At 52.5% G+C, this 19,726-nt stretch overlaps 1 protein-coding gene across 4 annotated transcripts; it reads right to left on the bottom strand.

Moving 5' to 3' along the window:
* Positions 1-130: 130 nt before the first annotated feature.
* Positions 131-19,636, bottom strand: rev1 (REV1 DNA directed polymerase). Of its 4 annotated transcripts, none has more exons than XM_029249659.1 (23): positions 19,338-19,636; positions 15,917-16,096; positions 11,056-11,122; positions 9,532-9,664; positions 9,275-9,443; positions 8,986-9,186; positions 8,223-8,881; positions 7,136-7,243; positions 6,330-6,446; positions 5,985-6,111; positions 5,601-5,729; positions 5,246-5,400; positions 5,028-5,147; positions 4,728-4,948; positions 4,334-4,506; positions 3,948-4,195; positions 3,288-3,559; positions 2,770-2,991; positions 2,487-2,586; positions 1,989-2,212; positions 1,526-1,676; positions 1,260-1,377; positions 131-1,110 (listed from the first exon to the last, which is right to left on the bottom strand). In XM_029249659.1, the coding sequence occupies exons 3-23, from the start codon at positions 11,110-11,112 to the stop codon at positions 999-1,001; spliced, it is 3,816 nt and encodes a 1,271-aa protein (XP_029105492.1). In that variant the 5' UTR covers positions 11,113-11,122; positions 15,917-16,096; positions 19,338-19,636; the 3' UTR covers positions 131-998. The 4 variants fall into 4 exon arrangements, with proteins under 4 accessions (XP_029105492.1, XP_018605545.2, XP_018605546.2 ...); XM_018750029.2 differs by having other exon boundaries at positions 1,989-2,209; XM_018750030.2 differs by having other exon boundaries at positions 1,260-1,362; positions 19,338-19,635.
* Between the last annotated feature and the right edge of the window lie 90 nt (positions 19,637-19,726).

The following is a 19,726-nucleotide window of genomic DNA, read 5'->3' as shown; positions in this document are numbered from 1 at the left end:
AAATGCAAAAGAAATGTTACCATTAATCAACCCTAACTTTCAATACAAGGGACCTTAACTCCAAAAGATACTTTAAGAGTTCAATGTTTATTAATAATCTCTTAGAAAACATACAAATGGTTTCACAGCATAAGGTCTTCAGGCACACATTAAAGCAGGTCTCTGTAGGCAGGATGTGTCTACAAGCCCTTTCCTTCAATAATGTTATAGCAAACAAAAACTTTGAATTAAAGCACCTGCTCTCACTCTTCCTTTCAGAGAAGTACAATTAAACGGGAGCAAGAAACCAAGTGAATATTACATTGAGATCACCCCCATTGCATAACTACATTTGGTTTTACACTGTGTACACTGCTGCATGGTACAGGGGTCTCTGTACCTGTGCAAAAGGAACCATTTCTGTTTATCCCTGTATGAGAATACAGGGACTTTTTTTCCCATCACAACAAATGCACAACTAATGAGGGGGCTAACAAGAATGGTTCTTTATTACACAGCTTGTAAACACTGCACTGAGAAAAACCAATAAAACATCTTTCCATATGAACAAACTCGCCGCCATAGATACAATTACCACCTACAGGAGATTCTGAATCCTTATTTACATGCGATGCTGACAAATTTTGGCACTTTGTTTTTGCAAAAGAACAGTACAAAAAAAAAAGTCCTTTAGAAAAGGATTTTTTCCTCAAAGAGAACATGTTCTTATCCATTTTCGTGACCATGCTGTTCTGCGAAAATCTTCACAAGCAGTTATGGCACAGTGCAAAAAAAGGTGAGCGAGGCAGAAGGTCGCAGGGGCTCATCAGCCCAACACTCGTAACAGTCTCTGTGGGGCAAGGCTACCGCTCCTCTAACCAATGACCGTAGATTTGGACTGTGGGCGGGGCTTCTGGCTGTTGATCCGATCGTGATTAACGACTGAGGGATCGTTCCACTCCAGAAGAATGCGGGGGCTTTGATACCCTTCCTCTTGAAAGCCCGAGGAGGAACGACTCCTACGTGATCTTCAAGGTGCTTCCGTAGGTCTGCTGGACGACCACCTGCACGTTGTCCAGGATAAAGTCGAAGGCCATGCTCCACACGGACTCCACAGACTGCTGCATCAGCCTAGGCACAAGGGGGCAACAGCAGAGGTGATTCAAGTCTTTAAAAAAAACATACATTTGCAGCGGTTCTCCTGGGGTGGTGGATGCGTTACAAGGACTGCGGGTTCCACGTGAAGGTCTGTTTGACCTTTGGCCCTGTGGATGTGTTACCTCTTCATGTACTTGATGACAAGGTAGAGCTTCTCCAGGTCTCGGTCCTCCACCAGCTCTGTGCAGTACTTCACCACCTGCAGGATGTCATCCTCCATGGGCTCTGCGGAGAAGGCCGCTGCGGTCAGAGCACATTTCAACCGCTAACTTAGCGCAGGCTCCCACTGCCGTTGATGGCTGCTGTGGTTCTGATGCAGACGAATCACTGAAAACCGAACGTTCTACCTGGGATGCCGGTGACCCAGTACTGGCCCACTATGTTCTACCTGGGATGCTGGTGACCCACTCCTTCAGTAGGGTCCGGATGTCAGTAAACTCGCAGGCGCCAGCCAGAGTGGGGCCAGGGCGGGACGTGAGCTTGACCGGTTTTTCTTGTGCGTCTGGTTTCAGGGAGGATGTCGAGGGTCCGTTCTCAAGCTGAAAGTGGGGAATAGAGAAGGGGTGTACAGGAAACAGGTGGCGTAATGGTTAGAGCATCAGGCTTTGGACTCACATGCTGGAGGTTCAAATCTCATCCCTTGCTAAAGTGCCCTTGATGGAAGAATTCACCCTGAATTGCTGCAGTAAAAATTACCCAGCTGTTTGAATGCATGAATAACGATGCAGAGTAAAACAGGGAATCTCTGGACAGAAGCGTCAGCTGAAGGAAACGAATGCGAAAGAATAAATTCCCAAGACGAGCTGCGGTGAGGTTCCTTGGTTCCCTAGAAGCAGCGGCTGGAGACTCACCTTCATCTCCCCGCCTGCGTGCTCCTGCTTCAGTGCGTACGGCAGCCGCTTGGCCGGGCTGCTTTTGGCGGGGCTGCTTTTGGCGGGGCTGTTTCCATGGAGACGGCTTTTGAGTGGACTCGGCACCCCCTTGGCAGGGCTCGCATTCTTTCGTTTGTAGCGCCGCTTAGTCCGGCCTGCAGCTGCCACCTGCTTTAGCTGAAGCAACGGGTTCTTGGCCTCTACTGGGGAGGAAAGAGGAGTGCCAGACACACCAAATTACAGCTGAGGTGTAAAAAAAAAAAAAAAAAATGAATGCAGTTCTTCTATAAGAGCAAAAATGAAATGGAACTGCAGATGTTGAGGTAACGTCTCAGCTCCATTTTGGTCAACTGATTAACCTGCCTCTTACTTCAAAGTGCTTCTTAAGTACAGTGTTATTCCCAACCCCCCCGGCAGATCAGAAATACAGGGTCGGTGTTCAAGACAAAGGGTCCCCAGTCAGGTGCTTCTACTTACCCACAGTGCCTTGGGGATGGGTGCCGTTTCTGTGTCGGTATGCTGAACGTAGCTCCTCCTGTAGCTCTAGTGGAAGGGCTGCAAACACCTCCGGGTCCACCTGGAGAAAAGGGCAAAAACGGTGTGGAGAATGGGAAGAAAGAAAAGTGAAGGTAAAGAAGAGGTAAAAGGGCAGAAGAAAAGAGGTCTAAGAGGGTCAGGATGCAGGACAAAGTACAGGTTCGCATTTCACATCAGTGGGTGTGAGAGGCGATGATGAACAAGCCGCCGGAAGGGGGCAAACCTGGGAGAAGTCCGGCAGTGCCAGAACGATGCCTGCGGGGCCACCCTGACCCTGCTGCTCAGGCACATGCAGCACCAGCGTGCCCGGGGGCGAAGCCAGGGGCTGGGAAGGAGCGCTCTGGAGTGGCCCTCTGCTCACGGCCAGCTCCTCCCTCCGACGCCAGGAATGCTCCACCTGCTCCCTCAGTTCAGGTGGCAAGGCCTCCAACACAGAGCGGTCGACCTGAGGGTGACACCGTGACGAGTGAGTGCTGCTGTGCATTATGGGACAGCTGGCAGTGTAGCGGTTGGAGCTGTTGCCTTTGGACCCAAAGGTCGCAGGTTCGATCCCTATCTCCATCCCTGAGCGATGCGTTTACTCTAAAATTGTTCCAGTAACATTACCCAGTTGTACAAAAGGGTAAATAATTGTAGGCAGACTAACACAGTAAGTCGATTTAGAGAAAAGCGTCAGTTAAATGAATAAATGTAATGTTTTCAGAGGCTTGGCAAGAAGGTGCTGTGAAGAGGGGTGGTCACCTGTGAAGGTGATGGCACCTCGATGCTGAGGTCCAGGTGTGTCCTGAGGTGCCTCGGGGTGTGGAGACCCCCATTATGTCGGGGTGCGGGGCCCCCCTTGCTGGTCCCGGGTACCGGCTCTGCGGAGGAGGGTGGGGGGAACAGCCGTACCGAAGCGATATCCCGATCCCTGTCTGACGTCACAGCTTCACCTGGAGCACTGGGATCAGTAGCGTCTGAAAGACGCCACAGGGGGTCACCGTCCGGTGGTCTCGCCAAACACGCCGGCAGCGCTGAATCACCGAGGCCGTGTGACAGCAAAAAACAATAGAGAAAAGACGTTTGGTCCACAGCAGGCTTGAACAGAGTAAATGAGCAGCACTTCCTCATTAACCACGCTTGGCTAACTGTTCAGCACCCCACTGAGAGGGACGCTGGACAAACACTGCAGGCTCAGCTTGAAATATAAAATCACAAAAATCTGCAAGGAGTTTCTTGGTTATTTTTGAGCCCAATCCTTTCTGTCGTCTTCCCAAAAATTTCAGTTGGCTTTGATTTGGTGTTATTTAACTCACAGCTATTAACTCTTGTGCTCCATTTAAATAGCAAAGTCTGGTGAAACAGACGCAAGCGCGCACACACACAGACACACACAGATGACGGATCCAAAGTGATTCAGACCTGTGGTTGACCCACGACTATCCAGATTCGGGGGCCTCTGGGCCAGCAGCATGTCTCGGATGGAACGGCGAGGAGCGCCGGTCCCTCCGGCAGTGCCCGCGGGACCCACGAGAGAGGGCGTCAGCTGCTGGACCTGTAGGCCCACCCCCCTCATGTCCATCACATTCAGCTTCATAGCATGGAAGAGCTTGATGACCTCTGTGGCAATGTGCTGAGCAGAGTCCGTGGGCTGGTCCAGGCTCACTGTCCTGGGGGGGGGTTATAATATAAATATAACAGCATCGTCCATATTTAACACGACGGCACTAACAGCGAGTAATAATGCCTGCGTGTGTTTGAGACCGGGGGACCTGACAGTGCACACACTCTGCAATCCTGGCACTGACCTGGCAAAGGTGTCGCAGATGCCATGGCCTCCGTACTTGGCAGGCTCCACGGGGGCCCCTGGTTTACGCATCATCAGTTTCAGGGTAATCCTCCGGCCCTTGAGACCTGCTGCCTGGAGGCGCCGCTGCACTTCCTGGGACAGCTTGGTCAAGAAGCTCTCCGCTTCTGCCACCTTATGGAGAGGCAGAAATAACAGTTGGGGTGGAAAAAAAGGGTGGCGGTCAAAGGGAGAGCGGCAGCTATCCCATACAGACACAGGGGACACGGGCAGGCTGTCCCCACATGGGGCAAACCGTATGGCGGGAGAAATCAGACATGATGGAGAAAGGTTCCGAAGCGCTCGTGTCACAGCCCACGCTAGCTAAGAGCGGTTCAGTGAGCGCCGGTGCCAACCTGCGTGAAACGGATCCCGTAGTTCATCCCTGCTGACACGGACTTCCTCTCCTTCTCGCTCCTCACGGGCCGGTCGTCCAGGCCTCGGCAGAACCTGAACAGCGTCTGTCCCGTCCGGGGCCCAAACTCCTTCTGCAGCCGGGACATGGAGATCTGCTGCAGGTCCCCGCAGGTCTGCACCCCGAGGGAGGCCAGCTTGCAGCTCATGGTCCGTCCCACGCCTGAAATGCAGAGCGGCGTCCAATGAAGCACCTTTTCTCTGTGTGACGGCATTTGGACAGCAGGGGATGCCATTTTCACCTGGGAGGCTGCCCACAGCCTGATCTCTGATAAAGTCATCCACCTCTTCGGACTTCAGGTAGTACTGCCCGTCAGGCTTGGCCTTGCGGGTCGCCATTCTGGCCAGCAGAATGTTTGAACCTGGAGGAGGCAGGGTTCACAGTAGCATTATGGATCGACGTGTGGGCTAGGAGACCTCAGCGCTCGCCAGCCAGCCGGTGGGGTCCACCCACACCTACCCATGCCCACTGACGCCGAGCAGCCGGTTCGTTCCTTCACATCCGCCCGGATGGCACCGGCCAACTCTTCGGGCGATACGCCCAGCTCCTTCAGCAGGCGGGTGGCGTCCACCAGGGCCTCGTCGCAGCTGAGGGCCTCAATGTGGTGGGTGTAGCTGAAAACGAAAGAGGGGTGTGGCCATGGGCAGTGCCAGTGTGAAAAGGGTATGGTCAAAACACCAAAAGGTTCACGTGAACCCCATATTGTTTGTCCTCAGGTTTCTGCCGCTCCCTTTCTCTAACGCAGCAGACGTGACGCTGCACGCATGCGTATCTGAAGAGAGTGAGAGACAGCGAGAGGACTACGTGGTGGTACCTGGCCAGGGTCTGGTACATGGCCATAGCCACCTCCTTGTATGCCTGGAAGTCATAGGGCACAGCCTGCAGTCCTGGGCACAGCTGCTTTGCCTGACCGAAGAACATGCCGTTCCGGACCCCCGCCTGCCTGAGAGGGATGGACACACACACACATTAGTGCATGTCGAGAGCAGCGTGTGCACTCACAGCAGTCTGGTAATGGACCGAGTCAAAGGCCACCTCGGTGAATACGCTTCCCCCATTAACACTGCTTCCTTCGTCACGGGGGCCTTTCTCCTGCTACCCCTGGGGGCCCCTTCCCATGCATGTCTTTTTATGCAGGTAAAAATCAAGGCATCACTGTGTAGGGGCCACACAGGGGCAGGGAGGGGGCTTCAGGTACCTGGCCTCGTAGCTGCAGGAAGCGACCTCAGCCATGGAGAGAGCAGCCAGATCCTGCTCTGACTGGGGGTTAGCGCCGTCCGGGCTCTCGGGTGAGGGGGTCACCTCTAGGTCACCATCTCTCTCTTCTGTGGGACGGTGACAACCACACATTCGTTCTCTCCAGTCTAATAAAGCTCAGTGACCCATCGACAGGCCCTTCGAGTTGCCCGAACGCCCTAAACCGTCCTACACCTCGAGCTGCAGATATTCTGAGTGTTATTTATGAGCCTATCCATCAAGCAGATGTACAAGCTTTGAGGTGTAGAAGAGCAATCCCAGCATGCACTGCAGCTGTCCACCTCACCTTTTCGTTTCGGGTCAAGCTTCCGCTGATAGTACTGCATTTCCAGCTGGCAGTTGGCTCCTTGACGCTGGGACACTCGGCCCTGTCCTCGGTTACTTGTCACTGCAACAGGCTTCCCTGTCGGAGGGAGGGGGCAGGGACACGGGGCACCAACTGTTACCGACTGCTTGGTGATGGGAAAAGATGCGAAAGCGGACTGCAATGGTGTTCACGCTAACGTGCCAACAAGGACAGCAAGCCAGACTGTGAGGACATCCCCGTAATAGAACACACATTTTCAAACCCACTTTTAAATACACACACACCTTCAGAGCCGCTTGTCCCATACTGGGTCACGGGGAACCGGAGCCTACCTGGTAACACAGGGCATAAGGCCAGAGGGGGAGGGGACACACCCAGGACGGGACGCCAGTCCATCGCAAGGCACCCCAAGCAGGACTTGAACCCCAGACCCACTGGAGAGCAGGACTGTGGTCCAACCCACTGCGCCACCGCACCCCTGCTAAGAATCATTTACAGCATTACAGCATGAAGTTCCCTACCATGACATTTATTCATTTAACTAACACTTTTCTCCAAAGCGACTTGCAATATTAAAGTACTTACAGTTACTTACCCATTTATACAGCTGGGTAATTTTACTGGAGCAATTGAGGGTAAGTACCTTGCTCACGAGTATTACACAGCAGTAGGTGAGACTTGAACCAACAACTTTTGGATCCAAAGGCAGTGACTCTAACCACCATGCCATTGACTGCTGCCCAATGCAAAATATGAGTGGAAGTGTGAGAATAACAGAACCACACCGTTCAAGTCGGGTCGGTGTCGGATGCCCACAGAGACGAAGAAGCAGTCCATGTCCACATGGAGGATACAGGGCTGTCGGATGGGAGGACCCGATGGAGCAGAGGAGCCTAGGAAAGAGAGAGCGAGAGAGAGACAAACACACACAGACACACACACCCAGAGTCAAACCTTTGTTACTGGTCCATTCATTCACCATGGCCCATTGGCCCGAAAGCAGTACTGGGAATGGTGGACTGGGAACTCCAGCAAAATCCCCCCCAATTCAGGAACTGATCTGCCATTACTTTACATTTACATTGATTACCTGCTGCTTTTCTCCCAAGTGGCTTACGCTGTTAAGCCATTTACACCGATTCACCCATTTATACAGCTGGTTAATTTTTATTGCATCAGTTCAGGCTAAGTATGAGTACTTACAGCAGATGGTGGGATTGGAACCTGGGATCGAACTACTACATCACCTGTTGCTCTGTGTTAATTCAGAAGAATTTTCTTGAGACCCAGTGGATGACAGACCATCTATTTACACATAAGAGGGCAGCCGGTGGCGTAGTGGTTACAGATGCTTCCTTGCACTAGAAGGACACAGGTTTGCGTCCCACCACTTGCTGCAGTACCCTTGATCAAGGTACTTTTCTTCATAGAATCAGTAAAAATTACCCAGATGCATAAATGGGTAAATCACTGTAAGTATCTTAACATTGTAAGATGCCTTGGAGAAAAAAGAAAAAAAAAATCAGCGAAAACTATAATTCGACTATTTAACTATTTAATTCTCACAGTGTCTTTGAGTGACGCTGGGAGAAAATGAGTATCGCGCATTTGTTCCGAAAGCACAAAATAACCAAAAAAAGATGAACGATGAAGACCTGTATCTCATTAATAGCATTTCTCTCCGTGATGAATTATAGCCGATCGATGCAAATCAAATCCAGGTTAAGATGCATTTAAAAGTCGAATCGAGCCTCATTCGTCAGAGGGCTGGCAGCAGCCGGAGCCCCTGGGCGAGAGCGATCCACAAAGATTTCCTCAGTGCCGCGGTGCAGAGCTCCTCCAGAGGACGAGAGGACACGGATGATGAAGTACCTGCGATCCGAGCCGCCCTCTGTCGCCTTAACCGCTCCCTCCCGGGAAAGTCGACTCCCCCAGCCTTGTGGCGCCGGTGCTGCAGAGAGCTGACGTACTCCGAGAACTCGCTCTTCCAAGTAGAGATGTGGTGAAGACGGGAGCGGGAGTAGAACTCCGAGATGATGTCAGCGTCCGCAGGCCTACGGTCCACGGGTGGACATGGGGGTGAGGCAGCACCCTGGGCTGTGTCACGCTGGGCTCCGTTGAGCCAGACTCTGCCTGCACCTCGCGCAAGCAAGCCGGGATGCTCAGGGTCTCGACTCGAGGGACGGGCCGTGGGGACGGGGGTCACTGACTGGTCAAAAGATGAACGAGTGGCAACTTGGAGGGATGCTAGGTGGTTACCGGAGCGCAGCAAGTGAGCGGACTCTCCAGCACATTTGTCGCCAGCGAGCAGAACTGGAGGCTGGTGCGGCCCGTTCTCCATTGGGGTCTGTCCCCGTGTCAAGTCCAGGGGTTTTAAGGCACCGTTCGGAGGATGACTGTGGCCATTGGTGAGAGTCCGCTCCACAAGGGCCCCCGAGGAGAAGACAGGAGCTGGGTGGAGGGTCTCGTCTTCACTCTCCTCCTCCTGTATTCCATTCAGTCTGAGCCCAGCTGTCTGGTCAAGCCCATTTCTGTGGCAGGAGTTACAGTCCAATACAAAGGAAACATTTAAATACCGCACCTTAGAAATAAACATAACAAGCCAGTGCTAGTCAACTGGATCCCCTGTACTCACAGTCTGAAGTCCAGCTTCTTGTTGGCATGACGCCTAATGCTGGGGTTGTGGCCTGGTTGGTGCTGGGTGTGATCAAACTGTTGGTGGGAGTGGCCTGGGCCATCACATTCATGGCCCACACGCATAGCGGGGAAGCTCAGGGCCTTCTGCTTGGCATAAAGCTGATACTGCAGGTAGGAGAGGAGGTGCCCTGCCTTGATGCTGGGGGTGAGAGGGGAGCGAGGGAGGGTACGTGAGAACGCAAAGCCTTTAACCTCGAACACGCACGCACGCACGCACGCAGACGCACCTGTCTGTGATCCAGTCAGGCCGAACCACCTTCTCCCCCCTCAGCTCCTTGACCTTGCTGTGTGGCAAGTTAGTAGCAATGATGTGCGTGGTCTTGGACCGGGAGTAGTAAACATGGAACTGTCCACCATGTAACATCATCAGCCTGCGCAGCTCGTCCGCGCTGGGGTCTACATCGATGCAACAGAATGCAAGCAGCTCAGAACTGTCCCGTCACGGTGCAATCCAGGGTTCCATGGGAAACCCACAGCGTCTCACCTGTCAAGCCGTTGACGTAGATGGCCACACCTCTGAAGATGGTGGAAGACGTGCCTTCCTTCTGCTTCTCCCGTGGGGCATCCAGCTTGAACTGCTCCTCCAGCTTCGACACCTTGGCGGCCATGTACCCGCCCTGATGGAGGTGACAAACGGTGGTACAATCCGCACATGCACATCAGCTGAGGGAGAACGACACCCGGGTCTGAGCAAAAACACTTCTTTACTCCATCTTTGGAGCACAGTCACCTCCGACCTGAGTTGAAACACAAGTCATATGTGAGAGAGCAAGTGATTTCTTCCAGTGAGTCCTGGGTGCCATGACAACCAATATAACCGCCAATTGTGTGGACGAATCTGACATTACAAGTACAATGACCATAACCCCACATAAGGCACTTTCCTTCCTACCTCCATTTAAGGCACGACTCCCAGGTTTCGTGATTTTGTCACGATCACCTGTTGTCAACGTGGGCAATCGCATGTGACTTTTAATGAAATCTGTAATATGTACATACAACTTCACACTGTGCACTTTCTGTACACAGATGATATCAACATGATAAAGATGATAAACACACAGATGATAAATACAAATCTAATATAAACCCCAAGTATAAATGCATCACATGATCCAAAAACAACTCAGAATACCTCAGGGAAAAACTTAGAAGTATTAATCACAGTGCAATACAAATACATATGCGGTGTTCATCTCTTGGAATTCCCCTGCACAGTAAATAATGGTACACAGATGGACTACGACTCCCACAATGCACTGCTGATCAATGTTTTGTATGACTTTCCAATCTTTCTTTGGGAACTCATTTCTCCTACTCCACGACAAGGCCTGGTGTCAAAGTTCAAACAGGTACTGACACTTTGAAGAACTGAAGGATCAAAACAGCCCAGAAGGGGAACACACATACAAAAAAAAATTCACTCCTGGTCTATACAGGGTCAGGAGAGCACTGTCAGTGACTGTTACGTGTAAACAGAGACGTGACTATTTCCATCCGAGAACTGGTTTCCCCGCTCACAACCAACTATACTTTGACCTTCACGCTCACCGGTCCTGCGAAATACAGTTTTACTCATTATTCTCCAGGAGATTTCTAACATTCACCCTCCTCCACACAGGCTAGTACAAGCCAAGGCCACCATGCGGCCTCGACGTTCCGCTTTCCCCCGATGCGCAAACACAAAGGGAGCATTTACGAGCGCTGCGTGAAAGGGAGTCTCTCTGAGCACTTCCTTCACAAGGTCCCTACAGTCAGGCCCAGGGACGTGGGAGTGCGTGCGGCACCTGCATGAAGCTCTTGGTGCACCACGGCTCCGATGCCAGAGGGGGGAAGGAAGGGCAGACTGACGGGCAGAGACCCTGGACCATCAGCCTCTTGTCGCACATAGAGGGTAGGAGGACAGGCAAGCAGACCCAGCAAAACAGGAACATCTCAGGCTGATGCAGAGATGACCACTCGGCTGAAGACAGTCTCCGTCTTTGGGAACCTCTTCTCTCGTACTCACCCTGCCACCCCAGCCGCCATCTTCATCAGCCCTCTTCCTCCAGCCGCCTCGACTCATAGTGAATGGTCTGTGGAGAGACAGGTGCAGGCATGATGCAAGCAGGAAGAAAGAGGGTACAGCAGCCAACCGGCCGCAGCGCTACTTCTACGGGGAGGATACAGACACACGGGGAGCACAGAGACAGAAAGACGAGGCATCCTGTGTTTGGGAGCCCGGCAACCTCATACGGCAAACTGAGCGGAGCACCGGGACTGAAATTTGCGACAAATTCCATGCTTCCGTCCAATCAAAGCCCGAGCACACTAGATCTCAAAGATCCACAAAGCATCAGTGAAACAGGACAGATGCCTCCCACGATGCACCGCTGTCAAGCAGCATGCTGTCCTGCCGCCAACGTGCGGAGTCCCTGCTTCGACAGTGGCAGGAAGAGGGAACCGTCCAGCACCAAGCGGGCTGCTTTTTCGCTAATTGCCCATTTGCGATGAAAACGGCTCTAATGAAGGCCAGATCCAGCTGAGATGAAAACCAAACATATGAAACAAAAACAAGCACTGGATAAATCTGAAGAAACCATGTGAAAGGCACCGGTTCACTGCCCACATGGCTACGTTCGGCCCGCTGCTGTTTGTAAACACCGGCCACTAAGCCATTAACCGTGTCGTCCCGATCTCTCCACGCACCCCGCACAAAGCGTTCGTCACCTCTGTCCTTCCAAGGTCTGCAGGTGCACGTGCTGTCCCTCCCACAGCTGAAGAAAAGTACAATTATGGACCCATGATGAAAGGACGCTTCCACGAGCTCAGCTGCGGGGCTGAGAGTGGGGCAGCCTGGGTCAGAACGTGTTAGATGGACAAACCCGCCCTCTAACTCCCCATTCAACACCCACACCGCAAATCTGCAAGCCCCCTCCCTCTCGAATCTCTCTCACACACTTCCTGTCCCCTCAAACACTGAGCTGGGGGGGGTCCGTCTTCTGCACCACAGATGACGTGGTCCAGTGCAGCGGTTCACCGGAGCGCATCGGAGCCGTGCTTGAAGCCAAAGGGCGACCGAGTGGGAGAGTGCCCGCTGCGAACGCCAAGAGCCTCGGAGCACACCCCTCCACCCCCATTTAAACATCATACCCGCTTGTCTGGAGCGAGCGCAGAAACAGGCGTTGTTCACACACCTTCATCTAAAGACACTTTGGCGCCGACTCTTTTGGTGAGGATGCTCACCCAAGCTAGGTTGGGTGGCACGATGGCACAGGGAGTAGCGCTGCTGTCTCACAGCGCCTGGGTAGTGCGAGAGGACATTGGTTTGATCCCCACTCAGTCCATGTGGCGTTTGCATGTTCTCCCGGTGTTTGTGTGGGTTTTCTCCGGGTGCTCTGGTTTCCGCCCAGTCCAAAGACATGCTATTCACGTTCACCCATAGTGTGTGAGTGAAACAGAGAGTGTGTTTCACTGATGCATGGATGAGTGATCCAGTGTAAGTAGTGTATCTAACAGAGTAAATGACCTTGGTGAATAAGGTGTGCGGGCTGATAACACTACATAGAGTTCATTGGAAGTCGCTTTGGAGAAAAGCATCTAATAAATAAATGTAAATAGACTGTACCTACTTTTCTCAACAGCAGGGCACCTCAAAGAATCTGCCAACCTTTAGTCCCCAGCCTGTTCTCTTAAGCAGTATGCTACCATCTGAGGAAAGCATTAGGCCCAGGAGGGGGATACAGTTACTGGCACCTGGACCCACACAGGTTTATTTCTCTCTCATTGTTTATGCTGGGAGTTTTTTTTTTTGTTTATTTGTTTGTTTGTTTGTTTTCCTCTCCTCAACCGCCAGTTGGCCTACTGACATACTTTGTAAACCACGGTGGCTCTTTCTTGGTTTTCTTTAATCATTTCCATCTCACCACTGCCCTATTATGCAGCACTTTGAGTCACTCTGCTGAGAAGAGCAGAAAAACAAACTGAATTAAAATGAACTGAATTTACTCCATTCTTCCCCTGCTTTATACCCCCCTCTTGGTAATTTACATCTCTCCATACTGTAACTGCCTCAGGAGAAATCAGCGTCAATCCTGATGTTGCCCATGTCCCGGTCTTTAACACTGAAGCATCACGCAAAGCCTCAAATGAGGGCTGTCCAATTTTCTCCGTGAGACTCTTTGGTCCAAGCGACAAAGCAGTCATTCACGACTTTCCAGAACTCCGGCTCCGGGAGCTCAAAGCCACCTCTAACACGCTGTCTGGAGCACAGTGTGTTACTTCAGACTGAGCGAAGACCCCCCAGCATTAGCTGTGCACATGTCACCGACTTGTAGATTGTTCAGGCTCAGGGCATCGCCGGAGTCCCACGGCCACATCCTGCAAGGCCTCAGCGAGTACACGGGGTCCTTGCGCGGTCACTGATGTCGACTGCTCAATGACTGCAGCTGGTCAGATGGTACAGCTCCTGGAAGTTGGCAGGATAGCGGTTAGAGCTGCTGCCTTCAGACCCAAAGGTCTAAAGTTTGAATCCCACCTTCAGCTGTAGTACCCTTGAGCAAGATACTTAAGATAAATTACTCCAGTAATAAAATTACCCAGTAGTATAAATGGATAAATAATTGCAAGTAGCTTAATGTCACAAGTCGCTTTGATGAAAAGCATCAGCAACATAAATAAATGTGTGCTTAAGCCAAACACTTGTTTGAACTGGGGGGGGTGGGTGGGTCACAGACATCACTGGAGTAATTCGAACCCCAGCTGCAGGAACAACGTGGAGATAAGCTACTCTGCCGAGAGACTCCCAGTTGGCACTGGGAGATATGCCACCAGACCATTCCCAGCATTCACTCTGCATCGAGCCTGTGAAGACTAAGACCTCCGTCACACCCTGCCTCATCAATCCATCCCTCCACTCCACAGAGCGGTACGGCAACATCTGCCTGCACACTCAGGTTTATTCATTAACCAGACACTCCTGTTCGTGGCAAACGCACATAGTACCCAACATCAAGGGTGTCTGAAGGGATGCTGCTGAAGCATGCCATTTATGTTCATTCACAATAAATATAATAAATTATTTATTGAGCTGATATTTTTCTCCAAAGCGACCTACAACATCAAGCTATTTTATTTACAATTACTAAACCGCTTACGCATACAGCTGGGTAATTTTTCCTGATTCTCTTAAGGGAAACTAACTTCCTGAAGGGAACGACAGCAGGGGGGTGGGATTTAAACACGGGTCGTTCAAGTGAAAGACAGCAACTGTAACCACTACGCCACCTGGTGCCCCTACAGATGCACAGCAGCAGAGGCAGGAAAACAGTTGAAGAGTACAAAGAGCAGGGTGCCTCGACTGTGGGTCTATCACTCAACGTCGCTAAACACTGGTTCTTAACCTCCATTTTTCTTGCTGACCCTCAACAATAAAAAACAAATGATCCTACACATAAACAAAGATATGTTTGTACCTGCATCGTCACACACAGGTATCTAACAGAACTGCGCCCTTTGAGAAAAACTGGCACGTCTCATTGTAAAACTTCACACGCTGCACAAATTATGGATTCAGCTTCTGTCTATAGGAAAAAAAATTGCCTTTGTCTATAGCTCTGCTCCCCATTAAGAAGCGTTTCCTGCTGATTAATGAGAAGCAGTCCCGGTCTGTCGCCATCTGCAGTGTAGCTGCGCTGGTGCGAGGCCCCACCCCTCACTCGACATGTCATTGGGCAGGGGGCGGAGTCTGATTCACAAATGCAAATGCGCACCCCTTGGGCAGAATCTCATTGGACAGAACAAAGGGGGTGGAGCGATGATATGTTTGAATGACAAACAGGCCGGCCGACCCTCACCTGGCAGCTCATTGGACAGGGGAGAGAGCCTGACCTACAAATACAAGTGCTGTCGGCAGGAGGACCAAAAGTGTCCACCCCCCCCACCGGCAATCGGCGCTCAGGGCAACGCTGAGCATAAATTTATGGAGGTGTATTTCTGCATGGCTTTCACACGTTTCATACTTCGTACATTTACCTGGCTCAATTCCGTCTTTCGCAGGACAAACAAAAGCTGGCCACGCAATGCCTTAGCCCATTTTTTTTAAATATTAATAATTAATAAAAATTAAACATAATATTGTACTGCTTTTCCATTTAGCCATTGCTTTCCTCCGAAATGACATGCAATGTTAGATTGTACAAGCTACTTAAAAAAAAAACGTATCCATTGATACAGCTCGATCAATGTTACTTTATCAATTCATGGTATTAAATACCTTGCTTAAGGGCATTACTGCAGGGGGTGGGATTAAAACTCAGATCCTCGGACTCCAAGGCAACGGCTGTAACCAAAACGCTACCAGCTGCATTTAAATTTCTCTTATTATCTTCGCAGTGTTTGCTGCAACCAGTGCTGTGCCTGAATTACCTAGAAATCAGTACAGACTTAGCGTGCCTCACGATTTGCAGTTACCATGTTTGTGGCAGACAGATGGTGAAAGCATTTGCTCAAGGTAGAGGATGCTACTCCAACACGTGTGCACCGCGCTTCCACTTGTCACGGCACGAGGTCCGTCAACGCTGCTGTCTTACTATAACAGGTTGTGATGTGCAGTTTGGTAACCATGGCAACAACACCTATTATCTGACCTGTAGTTGCGGTGACCTCAGTTAAAAATGTTTCCCTGGCTCCGAGAGACACGTTCGTGCGTGGCACACGCTTTGAGCCAGACGGGCTCAGGCTGAATTAACCCACTGACTCGTGTTGCCCGTCGAACTCAAGACCCGCCGAGCTGACACCGGTCACCCGCGACAAACCGGTGAGTGGCTCTGACCGCTACGGGACACGGTTTGATGGAGGCATGCACACAGGGTTGACACGCGTGTACTTGCCTGAGTCACTGTTGGACATGCCCTCCGAGCAAGGCCTGGCAGCGGGCGCTCACTCGTACACACACACACACACACACACACACACACACACACACACACACACACACACACACACACACACACACAGACGCGCAAACTCGGGTCCGAAAACAGCTGCCCGGAGCGAGTGGAGTTAGGATCCTGGGAAGGATGAGAATGAGGGAGGGAGAGAGAGAGAGAGAAAGAGGGGTAGTTAAGATCACAACAGCATTAATATACCTTGTTTACTGTGATGCTGAAGACACCACTGAGTGAGAACGGCGTGGACAGGCAGTCCAGACAGCAGTCAGGTCCTGGTCTCCAAGGTGACGGACTGTATGGCTGGGCCTCATTCCGATTCGGCTTGTTTACCATACCCCCCGTGAGTAAGGGGACAGCTCTCAGAGACTTCCTCTAGGAGTGTGAGTCGTGGGAAGCACAGGGTAGACCAGCTACAGGTGGACTGCACAGCTGTGTGTGTGTGTGTGTGTGTGTGTGTGTGTGTCACCATGTGGACCTTTTCCAGCGTGGACTGCTTTTTTGAGGTATCATAAGAGGAACAAAGGAATATCGACTTTCTTCTGCCGTCTCTGTGAACGTGTCATTCAGACACATACTGAACGTGCCCACAAACACACACACACACACACACACACACACACACACACACACACACACACACTCAGATGCATGTTAAGTACCAGGCACCCTTTGAGGTGAGCGCACACCATTTTCCAAAGGGGACGCCTCAGACTGCCGCACGTCCACGACACATGCCGGACGTGGCCGTGCGGGTTCCGCAGGCGAGGGACAGGCGAGACCGCCCACGCGCAACAGAGACCATCGCCACCATACGGTCCTCACCAAAGAGGAAAAGCTGCAAACAAACAAAAGGACGAGTGGAGGCCAAAAATAACTCCAGCGAGCTGCTACAGGTTGGACAAGAAAGGACCAGGTGGGTGACAAATGCTTGTTTTGGTCCGGCTTTGTGCGGAAGCGTTCGGCATTTTTCCTCCTATTAATTGGTCCCCAAAGACAGCGACATGCTGGAGTGTGCGAATGCCGCTCGGCTCAGCACATCACACGGCGCTCAAAGCGCTGTCACGGACAAGGGCTGCCGCCGAGATCCCCGGTGGAGGGAGGGCACGCCAACGCTCACGCGGGCGTCTGCGGTCAGTGTGCCAAGACAGACGTCCGGAGCCCTTTCGGCAGCACCCCCCGCCCTCCCGAAGACCCCCCGGGGCCCTCACCGAAGACCCCCCATGCCGCAGCCCGGTTTCAATCAGTCCCAGGCTTACTCTGGAGCAGACGGCAGCGTTTCCCTTTGTCTACAAACAGCGCAGAGCGCCTCCTGTTTCCGGCGCGGACTCCCTCCCCTGTCATTAAGCGCCGCGGGGGCTCCGGCGCTCACCTCCATCAATCACGGCGGCGAACAAAGCCGTCGCCACATCTCCGGGCGAGATCAACTGAACGCGCTCACCCAGGGCCGCAGCACAGCGGCACGATGCGTACTCCCTCCTCACCTGCGCTTCGCAGGTCCCCCCCCCCTCCCCAAACGACAGCGCTCTTCAATGAGTCTCCCCCTTTACCCAGACACACACACACACACACATTTGCTCATCACTGAAGAATGGAATCGGTAATGAGGATAAAGCTGAATGGAACGGAAGAGGAGGGGGATGCTGCGGGCTCTCGCACGCAGCTCAGGTGGGCCGCTGGGGGCGTAGGGGGAGGAATGTGGAAGAAACCGTGCGGTCCAAAACACACACGCACACACTGAACACAAAGTTGTCATCGAGCACCGCTCCATCATAGTAAAAGTTGTACAATAAAACCGTTTCGTCATTGCAGAGCGATGCCTGCAGTGCGGTCCGGTCCGAGGGGTTCTCCGAATACCACCGACAGCGAAGGGTGCTGGACAAACGCACACACTGCGCCACAGTGGACCAGCATCATCAGCATCATCAGGTCAACATCATGTCCAGTGTGCAAGAGCCATTGTCCTATTTTCCTATTTGTCTCACAATACTCCGTGTGGGGGGGGGGGGGGGGGGGGGTGCCGGGAAATATACCGAGGACCATATGAACAGAAAGGCAAAGCAGCTTATAACCAACAGAACCAGAAACAAGGCAGGTTGAGACCCACAACCAGAGCAGGTCCAGACCCAGCACAGGGGCCTCAGGAGGCTCTCATGATCCAGAGCGCGGTTCAGGATCCACTGTGTCACGGCTTACGCTCGGCAAGGGGGAGTGAGAGTGAACCCTGGGCAGGTCCGAAAGCAGCTCCCCTCAGAGAGTGGCCCACATCGCAGAGGGGTGTGTTCCACCTTCCAACAGGGCGTACCGTGGTACACCACAGTGCACCACATGAGACGGGAGGAAGAGAGTCCCAGAGGAAATAACACTGAACCATTTCACACTCCTGGCAGGACTTAACCACTCAGATGATTTCGGACACTGAGGAACTCCCCCCCCCACGAAGCAGGAAGGAGAAAGATAATATATAATATTACATAAAGCCTAAAACAAGTTTATTACTATAAACATAAAAACAGCAATAATATTATTGAACGGGATAAAAACCCCAAAATATGTTCAGAAAAGTATCCAGTAAACCTGTTCAATCAAGAAAGTGTCATTAGAGAGCGATTTGCGCTTTCTCGTCTCGTGACATGCTGCTGTCAGACTAATAACTCAACAGCAATAACAATAATAATACCCTGATAGGCAGCACTGATCTTCGTCCCACGATTACGCGCCAGCCCGGTCCCCGGGGTCCCCAGGTGAGACACGACCCGCCGCCCCCCCCGACGCACCACGCCGGGCGCACGCGGACGGTTGCTGTCCACGTGAACCCGCCCAGACGTGCTGTGCACGAGCAGTGCCAGTGGCCAGTAGTCGGATTATGGACAGTGTCCCCCACGGGTTCCTGTGTCCCACTCGGATTCAATACCGGTTCGGTCCAAAAAGACACAGCGCGGCTCAGACAGGAACGCCGCCTCGCCGCTCGCGCTCCAGCGCGGACTGGGTGGGACGACCCGGTGCACACGAGCCGATCCGATCTGATCCGATCCGATCCACAGCAGGCACGTCCTGACAAGTCGCAGCAGTGACAACTACTACTACTACCGCTGCTGCTGCTGCTGCGCGCGGATCCGTCACCCCGAGTCGCGAGTCGCCACGGAATGTGACGCTGCGCGCGCACTGGTGGTGCCAGTCGAACCCGCGCCGAGGACACCCCGATACTAGAACACACGGGTCCCGCTCTGCGCGAGAAGGCTGCGCGGGGAGTGCGCGCGGGCGCGCCCGCACCCCTCAGTCTACTAGCGTTCGCGTTTAAAAAAAATAATAAATTAAAAAAAAAAAAAAAAAAAAAAAAAAACCTCGATCGCCACTCACTCACCCTTCCTTTCTTTTTGGTTTTTCGTGTTCAAAACAAGACGCTCATCGCTGTGTCAGTAGGCCAGTCCAGTCCACTCCCGCCCCCCTTTTTGTGATATTCCGACAGTGCGCTCGAACGTCTCCTCGTGTGCTCCGAGTCCTCGCGCCTTCCGGTCTCTACATGATCCCAGTGGGTCACGGACACTCCGAGCAGCGGTCACTCCCGATCGCCCTAACCCGTCTGACTCCACTTCCAGCCGCCTGCTCTGTAGCGCGGCTCCTCCTCTCAACGCCTTTCCGCCTGGAACCCTCCTCCCCGCGGGGTCACGCCGTCACCGTCTCTCCGTCGGCGGCCGGTTTCACAGCGCCCCCTGACGGCCGACCCGACGCCCTGCGCTTTGACGCAGCGGC

Source organism: Scleropages formosus, chromosome 1, assembly GCF_900964775.1.
Source record: "Scleropages formosus chromosome 1, fSclFor1.1, whole genome shotgun sequence".
In the NCBI taxonomy this organism is placed as follows: Eukaryota; Metazoa; Chordata; class Actinopteri; order Osteoglossiformes; family Osteoglossidae; genus Scleropages; species Scleropages formosus.
The sequence above is the reverse complement of the archived record's forward strand: the minus strand, read 5'-3'. Positions and strand labels throughout refer to the sequence as shown.

Coding starts and splice junctions, on each gene's coding strand:
- rev1 (XM_029249659.1), bottom strand. CDS start 11,112: ATGAGTCGAGGCGGCTGGAGGAAGAGGGCTGATGAAGATGGCGGCTGG. Junction 4,949..5,027: donor GGCTGTGGGCAGCCTCCCAG/GTGAAAATGGCA, acceptor TCTGCATTTCAG/GCGTGGGACGGACCATGAGC. Junction 1,677..1,988: donor ACGCAGGCGGGGAGATGAAG/GTGAGTCTCCAG, acceptor CCCCACTTTCAG/CTTGAGAACGGACCCTCGAC.